Source organism: Heliangelus exortis, chromosome 1 (assembly GCF_036169615.1).
Source record: "Heliangelus exortis chromosome 1, bHelExo1.hap1, whole genome shotgun sequence".
Classification (NCBI taxonomy): Eukaryota; Metazoa; Chordata; class Aves; order Apodiformes; family Trochilidae; genus Heliangelus; species Heliangelus exortis.
Window position 1 is genome coordinate 164,980,321 of NC_092422.1, and position 14,181 is coordinate 164,994,501.

General features: G+C 43.6%; 1 protein-coding gene across 1 annotated transcript in view; it reads left to right on the forward strand.

Annotated features, from left to right (window-relative positions):
• The window catches only part of PPM1H (protein phosphatase, Mg2+/Mn2+ dependent 1H), a 130,968-nt gene that overhangs the window by 100,794 nt on the left and 15,993 nt on the right, over positions 1-14,181 (forward strand). Inside the window, exons 7-8 of the mRNA XM_071733501.1 lie at positions 9,508-9,571; positions 11,269-11,376. Of these exons, the coding sequence (XP_071589602.1) occupies positions 9,508-9,571; positions 11,269-11,376 (172 nt within the window). The remainder of the gene's footprint in view (positions 1-9,507; positions 9,572-11,268; positions 11,377-14,181) is intronic.

Genomic DNA, 14,181 nt, shown 5'->3' on the forward strand with positions numbered 1-14,181 from the left:
GTAAGTGGAGAGAGGTGCAGGTGATGCTAGGAAGAAACAGCCACTCTTACACTTAGTTACTGAATCCTTTAGTGAAGGAGTGTAAAACTCTGCTCTGATGTTGCCTCAAGAAAATTGACTGTTTTATTTTAAAATTCAGAGCATTTTCTGTGTTTTTTATTAGATGCTGTATGATTGATTTTCTTTTTAATCTGTTTTTCCCTTCTCCTGTACTCTGGAGCTTTTCAGATTCTCAACAATGGCTTGGCTTGACCAGCTTGTTTGGATTACAAAAGATTATTGTCTTTGGGTCTGTCATAATGCATTTTGCCCTTTTTTCTTTCTTTTTTTTTTTTTTTTTTCCTCATGTGAAGTTTCCACACTGGCTTTGTCTCAACAGCCCACAGTGGTAGTGGAGCTGCCAAGTTTCCCCACAGCATTAGGACAACCAGCAATGTGTACTGCATCACTAGTCCAGGCTGCCTGTGACTGCTTTGAGACCAGCCTTTCCTTTCTCCCTCTGGCTCTCACACCCTTTGTTCTTCCTCTGCATTGGCAGTTGGGATGAGAAATCTGCTGTATTAAACATATCTAAAATAAATCCCATCTAGGTGTGAGCTGACCAGGAGCTGCCCCTCCAGCACTCTCCCCCCACATGATTTGTGGTTGAGCAATCATTGCAAAATGTGTACTGTTAGCTGGCAAGGAACCATAGGAGCTGTGTCTCCTGCTGAACAAGCCTAAGAGCTGTCCTGAGACACGATTTGCTGGCAGATAGCTGTGTTACTGACAGTCTTTCACAACTGGGTCTCTGGGCTGGGGTTTTCAGGCCATGGCTTGCAGAGGTTAACCTTGTACCAGAGAGAGGGTAGTTCTGGTGGCTTTGAGTCCTGGCAAGGGAAGCATCTGCAAAGGCTTGGTAGCCATGTGAGCAAAGTGCAGAGTGTAGGTAGGCTGAGGTAGAATATGGGAGGGGAAAAAAGTCAGGCCTGATAACTTTAACTTTAAAGGACTCCACAGAGTTAGTATTCTCTGTCTCCACCTTTTATTTTAAAGTTAAGATACGGTTGGTCAGGTTTTCTTATTCGTGGGTTAATCCAGCATGACCAATTTTGAAGTACTTTGCTCTGACTATATCATGGACACTTTCCCTAAGCCTGGTTTTCTGGCTTACATTGTCCCTCACTGGCACAGTGGCTTCTTCCAGGGCTCCCCTCTTGGCGTCCAGCAGGGCTGGAGGAGCCGTGCAGTGTCTCCTGTATGCCACATAACCAAAGGCATCTACAGGACATGACCAACTGGCATCACCTTTGATGGTTTCAAAGTCAATTTTTTTCTCTTCCTTGGAACATGAACAGTGGCCTTTCTGCAGCTCGTGTTGGAGTTCTTTAAAGGCTTGTTTCCAGATGACAGCTTCAGCTTTTTTACTTGATAGAGAGTCCTAGACGGCAAGTCTGATTTTTGAGCTGATTTTTTGGCTGCTACCTTTGCCCTCCAGGAGCACACAGAGTTGAGCCACATCCCATCAAACACCCTGCAAGATGCTGTAGTACCCACCATGCACTGTGGGCTGAGGTCCCAGCTGGCAGCGGGAGGAAAAATGGGCTCTGCCCCCCCCCCCCCAGCACCTTGGCAGCAGAGCCCTCGCCCGGCTCAGCATCCATGTGTCTGGCAAGGGGTTACTGTGCCCGGGGTTGGGGTCAGCCCATGCCAGGGAATCGCCTGTCTTGCATGACTTACTCCAAAGCAGGGAGGTGGTGCCCCGGGGCGAGCACTAAGCAAAACCCATTTTATTCTAGAGTCAATATTGTCCACTGCTTGGAAAGCCGCCAGCGTGCTCTGCGCTCGCCCTTTTCTTTTCAACAGGGAACGTCTTTCAGCCTCTGAGCATCTGATTAAAAAAGCAACTTCACTTTTCAAGCCGTTTTATTTAGTTTGGGATGGATGCCTTTTGCTTTCATTGTGCAGCCCGCCTTGCCGTCTGCGGTTCAGACTCCGGCTCACAAAAAGCAGGCTCTCATTAATCACTTATTGGGGATCCAGAATACCCCGGTGAGAGCCAATGTACATGTTTTGCTTGGTAATGCACGAGCTGATTTGAACAAATATTGCCAACGAGGCCGCTATCATATTCTTTATTGCTGGGCTCCGTGTCCTTTGACAGCGTGTGCAGGTAGCCTGCCCAAGGAGAGCCTGAGCAGATTGAGCAATGCCACAGAAATGCTTTATGGAGCAGGAGCCTGCACGGTGCCCCCCTTTAATATAAACTGATTTATTGAATCGAGTGCAGAAGCCCTGCTACAGAAACCTCGGGCTATATCCTCTGGAGAACCACCTAATAAAACAGCCCCAACTGACACTCCTCATTAGCTTTTCCACCGATCCCAAGGCAGTATTTAAAGTGACAGTGTCCCTCTTTTCGGCCCGAATTTATCTGCTGGCTAATGCCTGTGGGTCTAATTAGCTTAGCATTATTAGTCTTATTCAGATAAGCTGCGTTTCCTAACAGCTTGATTCCAACTTGTAAAAAGTAATTGGAAGTCTGCAAACCCTGTGCTGTAACCTGCTTGATTGTGCCTTTTAGCCAAATTCATGTAATTTACAAAAAGTCATCCTTCCCCCCCCCCATCCTTTTTTTTAATTGAGCTTTTTTTTGTCTAGTGAAACCTTCTGTGCTGCTTCTGTTGAAATCCTGGCTGTATTGTTGTGTTCGAGACCTCAGCCGTATCCTTTGTACAATCGCCAGGGAGAGATCAAATTTTAATTTCATAATTACTTCACAAGAAAGCAGCCTTTTTCCCAGTCATGCCTGGTATTAATTTCCTCCCAGCAACTTACATTTTCATAATTTAATGATTATGGGCCACCTTTGCAGCACTGGGCCATTCTGGAGAAGGGAGAGATAGGATGTCATTTTTGCAGCAGAGGAGGTAATCCACAGCCCCTTGCCTCACTGGGTGTTTTGGTTTTTTTTTCCTTTGCTCTCTTGTCTGATTGCAAGGTTCCCAGGAGCAGGACAAGACATTGCTGCTCAGTGTGCACAGCCAGAGCAGCTTGCTGGGTTGTGCCTGGGTGTCTGGGCCACAGCTCTGTGGTATGATGAATGGCTGTTTGCAATGTGCATGTTATGCATCTTTACAGGATTTGCAGCCCTCACTGAGTGCAGGAGCAGTGGGAGGTGAGAGCTGACCTGCTGCATACAGCACATCTCCTGACAGTGACAAATGGCTCTGTTTTCCCCAAGTGCACACACATGCCACAGGAGCTGAGCCAGTGTCTTCAGGGCAGCAGACAGCAGAAAGAAGAAAGTTAATAGTTGTTGCCACAAAAGAGAAAACCTAAGTCTCAGGTAAAGCTCTTTATAAATGGCCTCTCTTAGGGCCAAGTCAGTCCAACAAGGATGAGGTTGGTCTGAGTCATGTCCTACAGGAGCATCTCCATCTGGAAGCAGTACATCTGAGGCCTGTCCCTGCATGGCTGTGCATCTCTGCCTGTGTTTTGCCTTGGCACAAGATCAGGTGCCACATATGCAAGGGCAAACAAAAAGCTCCCAGTCTGTTTTACCAGAACTAAACTGAAATGAGGTAAATTTCAATCTAAAAACCCAAGCAAAAACAACTCTTCTTCCTGGTCAGTCTCTTCCCCCACTATTGCTTTCTCTGGCTTCCCCAGCTACACAAATTTGATGTAACCTCAGCTGGGTCCCTAGAAAATTGTATTTTGTTCCATTGCCACCCAGGATTGACTTGCGGGGCTCCTATCTGAGAGGAGATCTCTTGCTCCTTGGAGGAGTTTCCAGCACTTCTGTGAGGTGGTGAGGCCTCTGCTTGTTTGTGTCTCACTGCCTGCCCCATCCTATGCTACGCTGATCTTTCACAGCAGAGTTTGCTCCATGATTCCTCCTTAACAGCAATCTCCTTTCCTTCCAGAGGATCCCAGCTAGCAAGTTTGGAGCAGGGACTAGGAGGCTAACATGCAGTCCCTCTCCCATCTTCCTCAGAACAGCCTTTTAACTACAAGTACAGCAAAATGTGAATTCACAGACAGTTTTTCTGTCCATCACAGAGCATTAAGCCCACAGGGTTTTAACAGCCCACTTCACTTACTCCTCTATATCCCTTTATCTGTCAGAAAGTTGGTGAAAACCTTCCTGTTTGTCTTTTTAAAGTAGAAGATACAAAGTAAATATTAGTAAGCCCTCCAGTGGGCAAATTCGCTGGGGGAAAAAAAAAAAAAGATTTGGCCTGGTGAGACTGTTAGAAGTCCTGGTGAGACTGCACTTGATGTGCAGCTGGAGTATATACACACAGTTTCCATCACCTGTGAGTAGTGGAAGCTCAACCAGTAATATGCAGTGAATGAAAGGATGCACACTAGGGTTGTTCTGTCCTTGCAAGCCTCGTGAGCCCAAAAGCAGCAAGGAAGGGTGCTTATAAATTACCCTCAGTCCTGATGTGTTCTTTTTGGTGAGGCAAGGAGACCTAGAGAGGTTGTTGGCCACCCTCTCCCCAATTTGTTCTTCATCAGGTCTATTTAGTACACCATTAGGTGGGAATGGGCTGAAAAATTGGCCGTGTTCCAGTAAGCATCTGAGACAAGAAGCCTGTGCCTTAAATCTTTATAAAAGGCTGACCAGGATCAAAAGAGCTTCTTTTGATAAGGAGCATGTGGTACAGGGGGGTTATATCCTTTCCAGTGTCCAGACTCTGGACAAGGAAGGCTCCCTGGAGCCCCAGAGCTCACCTGCGAGTCTGATTTGATGAAGCCAGAAATCATATGTGTGTGCAAGTCATACTAAGATTTTTTTTTTCTTTTTTTTTTGTCTTTTTTTTGTCTTTTTTTTTTTTTTGGTCTTTTTTTTGGTGGTTTGTTTTGTTTTGTTTTGGGTTTTTTTGTAGATGCATAGGCAGAACTGGGATTTACAAAATGAAGCGTTATACAGTTTCAGATTCAGAAGAAAGGGTTTCTGAGTTTTCTGGGGAAAACGCATGTTTTAAAACTTGTGTGTTTTTCTCTTTACCTGAAAGAAATTCTGTGAGAATATCTCAGTTTAGGTCATTCCCTAAAAATTGTTTTGGGCCTGTGTACACATGCATCTGTTATCTTCAGTTGATTTGGGTTTGCCATCATCTTTTCTCTTAACAAGCATTTCTATAGTTTGTGTTCTTTCATTATCTTTCTTTATCATAGATTTGCCTTATTAAGCTGCATGTCAGATGAGTAACAGGGGAAAGATACTGAGGCAGTGGAACATTAAAGATAACTGACCTAAGTATCAGACAGTGTGGTCTGGGTTTAGAGATCCTGACTCTGCAGAAGCACATATGCCTAAGGACATTTTTGAAAAAATTATGGCTGCATTGAGGCATAGATTGTACAATTTTCAGTGGCTCTGTTCCTACCCTGCCCTACAGGTCTGTCCTTCTTGGTAGTAAGCACGCACATATTCTGGTTTGATGCCTGTAGTTCAGTCAACACTAGAGATAAACAGTTCCTTTTGGGATGGTGATTTAAGCTCTGTTATCCAAAGGGTTAGCTCCAATCCATTGATTGCTTGTGTGGGAAGGGAGAAAAAAAACAAACAGTTTCTGTCAAGTTTTATGCTGCTCAAGAATTAAAGCCTATTTTTCTGTTGATATGACCATGGAAAGGTGAGCTTGGAATAAGGGAGGTTTGTTGGTTACCTGGGGTAGTTTCGTTGTGGGGTGCATTTTCAGGAGGTGTTGGGCATGTTGGGGATGGTTCTGGATTTGTGTATTTTAAGAGAATTGTAGTAAAGCGGTGATGGAAGTACACTGAATCCATAAGCCTGTCTCAAAGGAGACCCTTCATCTTTGTATTCAATATGAACTAGGGCATTTCTGAAGCTTTTTCTTGCTTGCCACAAATGGGTATTGATCTGTGCTTCAAGCTAAAGCCCTTTGATGATGATTCTTTTTGCATTTCCTTAGGTTTAATTCTCAGTTTATGATCAGGTGACACTAGCAGAGATGTGAAATACAGACCAACTTTCTAAACCCAAGTGCTATGGAAAAAGCAGAGCAGAGTCTGGATTCCCCTGTTACTCACAGAACTGAGCCTTCCAGGTTAGGGCAGGTTATGTTTCTGCCACCATCTGTTGTGCTGGGGGATGCCAATGCAATACTTTTCATGACCAGTAACCTTACACAATTTGCTGTAAAAGAAAATATATTGTGGGCGGTTTTTTGGGGTTTTTTTTTGTCATGAACAACTTCTACTCTTACCTGAATTTGTATGTGCTGTCAGAGGCCAATTCTAAGAACAAACTAGTAAGAGAATGCATAACACATGTCAGAAATTGTCTAGGGTTTTGGCTCTGAAATCTGTGTTTTGGAATTGACCAGTTTTTCAAGTTCTGACCCAGCAATATCCAGGTAACTTTGATAATCTTTTATTTGAGGAGTGCCTAAAGCACTGCTAATGACCTCATCATTGTAGGAAACTTCTGTAGATTGTCTTGTGCACTTAGCAGCTTCTGCTGATTTTTTTTCACCATGTATTTAGAGCAGATTCCAGTTAGCATATGAGTAACATCATGTCAGTCCTAGTTCTTTCGTTCTGACATCTCTTTTGGCTCCTGGTGCGATTTGGCCTGGTTTTCCAAAATGTTGATCCTGTGTCCAAATGTAACTTTGTGGGTGGTACATATGTCAAGCCCTAGTTCGGTATTTTTGGACAGCAGTAGCATTTCATAATTCTGTTGAAATGAAAAGAAGAAACAAAGTTAAGTGAAAAAAAGTGCAGTTAGATCTAGCTGGGCACAAGCTCTCCTTTTCTACTCCTCCCTCCACCTCCCTGGTTTTCCATTTGGAAAAAATAGAGGTTTACGTGGCAGAAGCACTTGACAGGATTTGGGCTCATTCAGAGCAGCAAGCAATAGCATGACATTGTCTTTATAACCTGGCTTGTCATGCCCTGGTGGCCACTGAGACCTCTTGGGGTGTGGAGGGGGGGGATGGGGACAGTAGAAGGTTAGAACCCTGTGTTTTTTAAAATAGTGAGTTAGGCTGAATTACATAGGTGGCTGAATAAAGCCATGATGGCACTGAAAAAAACAAATAGCCCCCTCAGGTTCTCCATGTGTTTGATTGTACCTACTGCCATACTATAACTTTATATACATCACACTTTAACAGCACATGGAAAGTCTAAATGCAACTCTATTACATAAAATCAAATTAAGTAGTCCAGAAGGTTGTAGCCTGCGTGAAATAAACACATGTACGAAGTGCAGGAGGCTTCACAGGGCATAAATCAAAACAGACTTCATAGCTTCTTTCTTCCCAGTGCAGTTGCTGAGCTGCTGGCTGAAAAGCTGTCCTGCAGCAAACCACACGCTCATACATTATTAATTCTGTTTCATTAGTAATACAGGACATAGGTACTTTTCTGGAGTGTCTCAGATTGCTTTTCAGTGTGTCTGTGCCTGCTCCACTGCTGCGATTGCAGTTCTGAGCATTGTTCTTCAAGCACTGCTAATTTTTCAGGCAGCAGCAACAAAAAAAGCCTGTTTGAGATGAGTCTTGACACCCAAGGTCTGAGTCCAAGAGGTTATTTTTTCTGCAAGAAACCACAAAACAAATCACTGTAGCCTTCTGGGCCTCCCTCGCTAAGTCACATAGCTTCAGGAGGTCATAGGGGAGCCAGCTGCCCTTCCTCATCTGCTGATGAAACAAGTTAACTTCAGCCCTTGCAATGTGGATTCTTCCAGCAACCTTGCGCTGTTGTGTAACCATTGAAGGCCCTAGGGACAGTGGTCCTTATGGTAGAGGTATCATGCTGGCTATTTGTAGTCATTGGTGCCTTTTTTTTTTTGGTTTAAGAGTTAATCTGCTTGCCCTTCCCAGTACAAAATGCCACCTAAATACCTTCCTTTTATTGTCCTTTATAGAGATTCCCAAGTATCATGGTTATATATATATATATATTTATATATATACCCAAGATATTTTTGACTACATGGTCTCCCATAAAGCACCCACTGTGTGTTTCAAACCTCACATGGTTCCCTTTTGGCATTTCACAGCAAGTAATGTTCTGTAGTACGGAAGCAGAGTCCTCCACTACTGTTTCTTTGCACTCGGGTTGCTTTTCCTTTTTTCTTCCCTCTCCCTTCATCTCCAAACCCTAATATGGGCCCTGTCTGTGATTACTGGGAAATGTAAAGGTGGGGCTGTGCTACTCTCTTTAAGTCTGAAGCTCACTTAAGTGATGCAGCATGTATAGCTATGTAACACACCACCATTTATTGATCCCAGCTCCATGCCATATTTAGGTGAAGCATGCGGTAGTTTGATTACAATATAGAATTTCACCCTTACTTTTTAATTTCCTGCTGGTCTGTGTCCCAGCTTTCACATTGCTTAAACCTGATTGAATGTGACTCCCTGGAGCCCAAGCAGCCGTCCTGGCTGGAGAGCCACGGAGCAGGGGCTGGCAATGGCTGGCAGGGGACCCACCACGGTGCCTTCTCTCCTGCTTCTCCCTTCTACATTGTTGGGAAGTGTTGGCTCTCACACTCAGGGGATGATTACGGTGTCATTCCAAGAGCCTTGGGCAACAGTGGGCCAGGAGGGAAAGACAACATGCAGAGAAAGGCTGGGGAGGGGCAGTTTTGTGGTGTGAAGGGAAGCATCTCCCTCTGGACTGATGTACTTCAGCTAAAGAGGCTTCCCAGCACCTTGACTCAAGCATGTGTTATACAAACCACAGGACCCTGAAGATGACAGCCGTCTTTTTTTTTTTTTTTTTTTTTAATTTTATTTCTCACTGGCAAAGTTGCTCACCTTCTCACCTCATCAGTGTCAACAGCTGGATGAGTAAAAGGTGGAGTACACAGGCACGCAGTAAACTAGAGCATGAGCATTTACTTCTCTTGTCTCTTGGCCATGGGAAAGCTGCTGTGAAATGTGAAATCTCTGACAACCTTGACTGTTGCAGTCGAGGTCAAATGAGCACTAAACATCCTTCTACCACTCTGCAGTGTGTAAAGCTTGGATTGGTTTAAGCGGTTCTGAAAGGTGAGAACAGGGTCAGAGAGCTGTTTCACACTTTGTGTGCACATCCTGCTGTAGCTCACAATTTCACATTGACAGTGTGAATATAGTCACTGATTAGCTGCTTGGTGGGTTTGAGTTTGTTTGTCTTTTTGCTTGGTTTTCTTTTTAAATGACACTGTATTACGATATAGCTGTTGCTGTACCCAACAATCTCTTACCTGCTTAGGACTTTATTCCTGCCCATCTCTTCTATTCTTGCAAGAAGAAGGAACAGCTTGGCATGTTAGATATTTCCTCCTGTTCACTTTTCTTTCTGGTGAAATGGATAATTCTTCAGGGAAAATGTTTCCACAGAAAAAGAAATACACAACTTGTTTCAAAGGCAGAGTCCCTAGGAAAATAATGATTTTTTTTGTTTGTTGTTTTTAAATCACCACTACTTGTTTCAGGGCACTGGGTCACTAATTGAGTGCAAGCTTTATAAATGTTGTTTGTTCTCCCCCCACAGGGCATACAAAATCATTGAGGAAGATGACTTGAAGTTTCCCCTTATATATGGAGAGGGCAAGAAGGTGGGCACATTTGCTTTCCCCAGACCAAAGGAAGAAGGGATTCTCTGCTGTTTACCACTTGATTTAGCCTGTGGCAGTCCACTGTTTTCCACTCAGTACCTCTTTATTTTATCGTTTTGACAGCTTGAAAAAGTATCTTCTGTCATAAATCAGTATCATGTCTGGGGGTTGGCGAGGGGAACTCAACTTACTAAAAAGCATTTTTATAGCACATAGTCATTTGCTGTTCAGTTTGCTTTAGTTTTTCTTTCATGTAAATAGGCTGCAATGAGACTGTCTTAAATAATTGATTTTAAATGTCCCTGGTCTCATTATAAAATATAACTAGGCTGGGTGAAGATAGCAAAGTACCTCACATTTGTTAAAAACAAAGCAGGAGGGTATAACTTTTTAGAGTCCTCTGAGATGCAAAGCCCTAATTTAGGAAGAGGAGGGATCAGATCAGGATCTGGGAAGTATTAACACCCCTTCACTTTATCTTATTCATCTAGTGTATGTGAACTCACTGTCCAATTTTTCTGTTGTGTGAATGCTGATAGTTTTTTATTGAAAGACAGAAATGAACGATTCTGTTTGGATGTACTTTGTTTCCAGCTCTGTGATTAAGAACAGTGAGATCATTAGTGCTGATCCCAGCAAGCTTAGCTGGATGCAGCAATAGGATCAATATAAGGACGTAGTGGTGTCAGCTTGCCAATATTGGTATGCTTGCTGTGTTTCTAAATAGTGCTCCCCTGCTGCATTAGGTTCTTATCTCTGCAAAAATACACACTCTGAAAAATTAGTCCAAGTTTTGAAGGTTCAGACCTGCAGCTTATCTTTGAATTTGGGTAGGTTTATAATTATTTGCAAAATGTTTCATGCACATCTTTTTAATTTACTTTCTTATTGCCTTATGGAGCCAGGGGTTAGTGAGGCAAAATAATTTTGAGTCTGTTGCTTGCTGTTATTGATGCCGAGAGCTCTCTTGTTCAGAAGCTGCTGTGTCTAAACTGGATTTGGGGGAAGAGATACGCAGACAGCAGAGAGCAAGGTTCCCTGTGAGGTTGTCTGCCTGGTTGATCTTTGAAGAATTTCTAATGAAGAAGATCCTCTTGGGAGAGAACTTGAGTTGCAGAGAAGGGTGTCTGAGCAGGGGTAGACCCCAGGTACCAGCAGGTCTGCCCTAGGCTGTCTGTCCACAGCACTGTGGGTCAGTGCCACTGTCACCTGTGTTCAGCAGCTTAAGGTAGCCTTTGGGACTTGTCCTGGGTGGAGGGAATATATTGGCAGTATGTAGGTAGGAAGAGCCCACGGGTTCCTTAGGTGAGTAATTAGGCTCCTCATCCTTTTTTTAAAACCTGTGTAGTAACAGTATACTTTGCTGAAGGACTGCTCTCATAGGCTGGTGTGGGACAGTGAGGTGACTGGGTTAGGTTTCCATAGTTCCCAGACCCTTACAGATGGTCACAATCTAAGATGAGTCCATGAAGACTGGGATGTGAATGGATACAAAGCTTGGAATAGTCAGGAAAATGGAGGTGATGTGAGTGTGAAAAGCTTTGAAGCTGATTATCTATGTTAAATCTAGGGTTCCTAGGAAAGAAAAGGGAATTCATCCCAAATTGTAGCAGTTGCAGGGTAGCAATGTTCTCTTTTTCCCTATTAACACAGTGCATATTAGAAAATCTGATCCCATTGTTTTTCTTTATTTTCAGGCTCGGGTTATGGCAACAATTGGAGTGACACGAGGACTGGGAGACCATGACCTGAAAGTGCATGACTCAAATATATACATCAAACCTTTCCTGTCCTCATCTCCTGAGGTAAAACAGCCATGGTTCTACTATCAGATTTGTAAGAAAGAAATGGATATCCTTAATGTGCTTACTTTCTTCTTCCCAAGTTGTTTATTCTGATCCAGGTAACATGCAGCCCTTCCTAAATGTGCAGTATGTGAGTAACATCCACATAGTAGGAATGTTGTAAGCTACTGTGTCTTCTGGCTCCAATCGTTCCACATCTCTGATGGGGCATTGATGCCTTCTCACTCCTTGGTCTGTGGTTATCCCATAGCCTCATCATCAGATGCCCATCTCCCCATTTTAATGTGTTCTAGCTCCCCTTGAGGCCTAGATCATGCTGCCTTCACAGAAGCTGATGTAAATCAGAAGGCAGCACTGGGTATCCTCCAGGGTAGTTTAGTGTCATGCATTACACAGAGGATACCAGACCACCTCCTAAGCAGGGAAATGACAAAGGTGATTGGACGAGTGCTTTATGCTTCCATCGGTCACCTCTTCACCTCCAGTTCTTAATTCTTTATGATGGTTTTGTGCAAACACCAGGCAATGGCAGACATGGCAGTGTGCGTTCTCAAGTGATGGTATAATGAGAGGATAATGCAGTATTTGCATTAGGGGTAATTTTAAATGCCTCCACAATTTTGATTTGCCTTGCCACAAACAATTCTAGTTTTTGACCACGAGTCCTTGCAGTGAATGTTATGAAGCTTTCCAAAGGGGTTTGAATGTGTTTATTAACAAGAAACATGCAAACCTCACTTTTTTTCCCCTCTGTAGCTGCATTCCTGTTCCTATGTCAAGGAACAGATGAAACATATTTTTCATTAAAAATTAAGCAAGGGCAGACCATCTGATGACAGCACCAAAAGAGAAGCCTTTGCTTCCATAGCCCAAATGCTTAGAGCCATCCACTGTCAAGTGGTGTGCTGGAGTTTTAGCCATACCCAGTATTTGACCTTGAATTTATTGCTTGCTGTAGCAGTGCGAGAAGAAAAATACACAAATGACATAATACTGCTAGGAAGGAACCAAATTATTCAATTAACTTTGCATACAACATTGACTCTTCAAAAATAAAAATCTAAAAAGTGATGAGAGATTCTGGCCCTGAAGAAAAACAGGATCTCTACAGACAACACCTTCTTTGTGTTTTCGTTGCTGTCAGTCCTCTCCCCCCTTTGAATGTGTGGTAACCCTCACCTGGGACCTGCTGCTGTTTTCCTCAGCCAGCCAGGCAGCAGCTCTGCCCTCATCACTGTGATGGATTTGTTCAGTGCCAGCAAAATGATGCAATTCTACCTGTTTATTTTTCTTTCTGGCATGCTGAGACCCAGTGTTTCTGGGGAATGTAATGGCTGCAGCAGAGTATCTCAGCAGTATCAGCCAATTGCTGCTGCAGTATTTGTCTCTGTGTATAAACCAAAGCTTCTCATGGGCTTTTCTGATTTGTGTGGAGTGTGTCTGTATATGTTCAAATTCTGGAAGATGACGTCCAGTTCACATGCAATCCACGTTTAAGGATCTCTTAACTGCTTTGCAAAAGGGAAGCAAAACTGGCTTTGTTTCTACGGTCTCTTCACAGCTAAATTCAGCAAAAATAGATGAGGGCAGGAGCAGGAGAGACAGAACACCATCCACCTCAATTCAGACATACTGGCAAAAAAAATCCCTGAATTCTGTTAGGAACCAACACACGCTCCAGCTTGCTTTCCATAGCACCTCTTTCTCTTAGTCATCTCTTCCTTTTCATCCCAGAGAGGTCCCCAGTGCTTTTTCTCCTTATGTTTTCCCCTGACTTGTTCTGTCCGTACATAGACACTGCACCTTGCTCAGAAATTAGCATCAAGAAACAACATTTTCATGCTGCCATCTGGGAAGTACGGCATTTGGAAGTAAAGGCAGTGGCATCAAGCAGCAGTTACATTTGGCCCCTGTGCAGCACTGGATTTCAGATTGTTTATATAGGGGTAGAGAAGCACAATGTCTGGTTTCCAGACCTGGAAAAGAGGAGACACAGGAAATTAAGTGGCACAGAGAGCCGTGACAGAAGGAGGATCCAAGTCCTCTGGCTTTTGTTTCTGTGCCATCCTTTCCCAAATTGGGTGAATGTGGTGTGACTTCAGAACATTTTACTTCCAGCGTGACAAAGCTCTAGTATTCCATATCCACTAAAATTTAGCTGAAGGAAAGGTAAGTGTCCCTGAGACTGCATCCAGAAATAGGCATATAAAAGTAATTTGAGGGTGGTGTGAAACGACACTTTGACTGAGTGCCAGGCTATGGGAGGAGAAGTCATCTAGCCAAGACTGACAAATGTAATCAGGATTCAGTGGCTCAGCTGTTACAAGACCAGATTTGGAGGACTTTTGCAGGTTGGTGAGCTCTAGAGAATTGAGCCTTTTATAATGAACTGGAGTAGCACAAAGCAGGCAAGCCATGGCTGAGGCTCTTTGGCATGGAATTAAATATTTATTTTCCATAATGGAACAGTTCATTTGAAAGCTTTCAGCAGGAAATTCTGCTTTTTGAAGCTCAGCAAGAGCCACCTTGTTGTAGCTGAAAAGCAGAGGATCATCATGAAATTGTTTGAAAGGCAGCTCAGCCGTTCGGTGGGGAGCGGCGTGGCCCTGATGGCAGCGTTTGGCCCTTGCCAGCAATGAACCCGAAGCCAGACACCACAGCAAATGTTACAAATGTAATGAAGGAGAATTTTTATCTTTCAGTTTCGTTAGTTAAATCTTTCTGACAACTCCACAAATACGTCAAAGGCGACCGTTTTAGATTCTCATCTGCCTTCTGGAGAAATCTTCAGGAATTACATTGTTG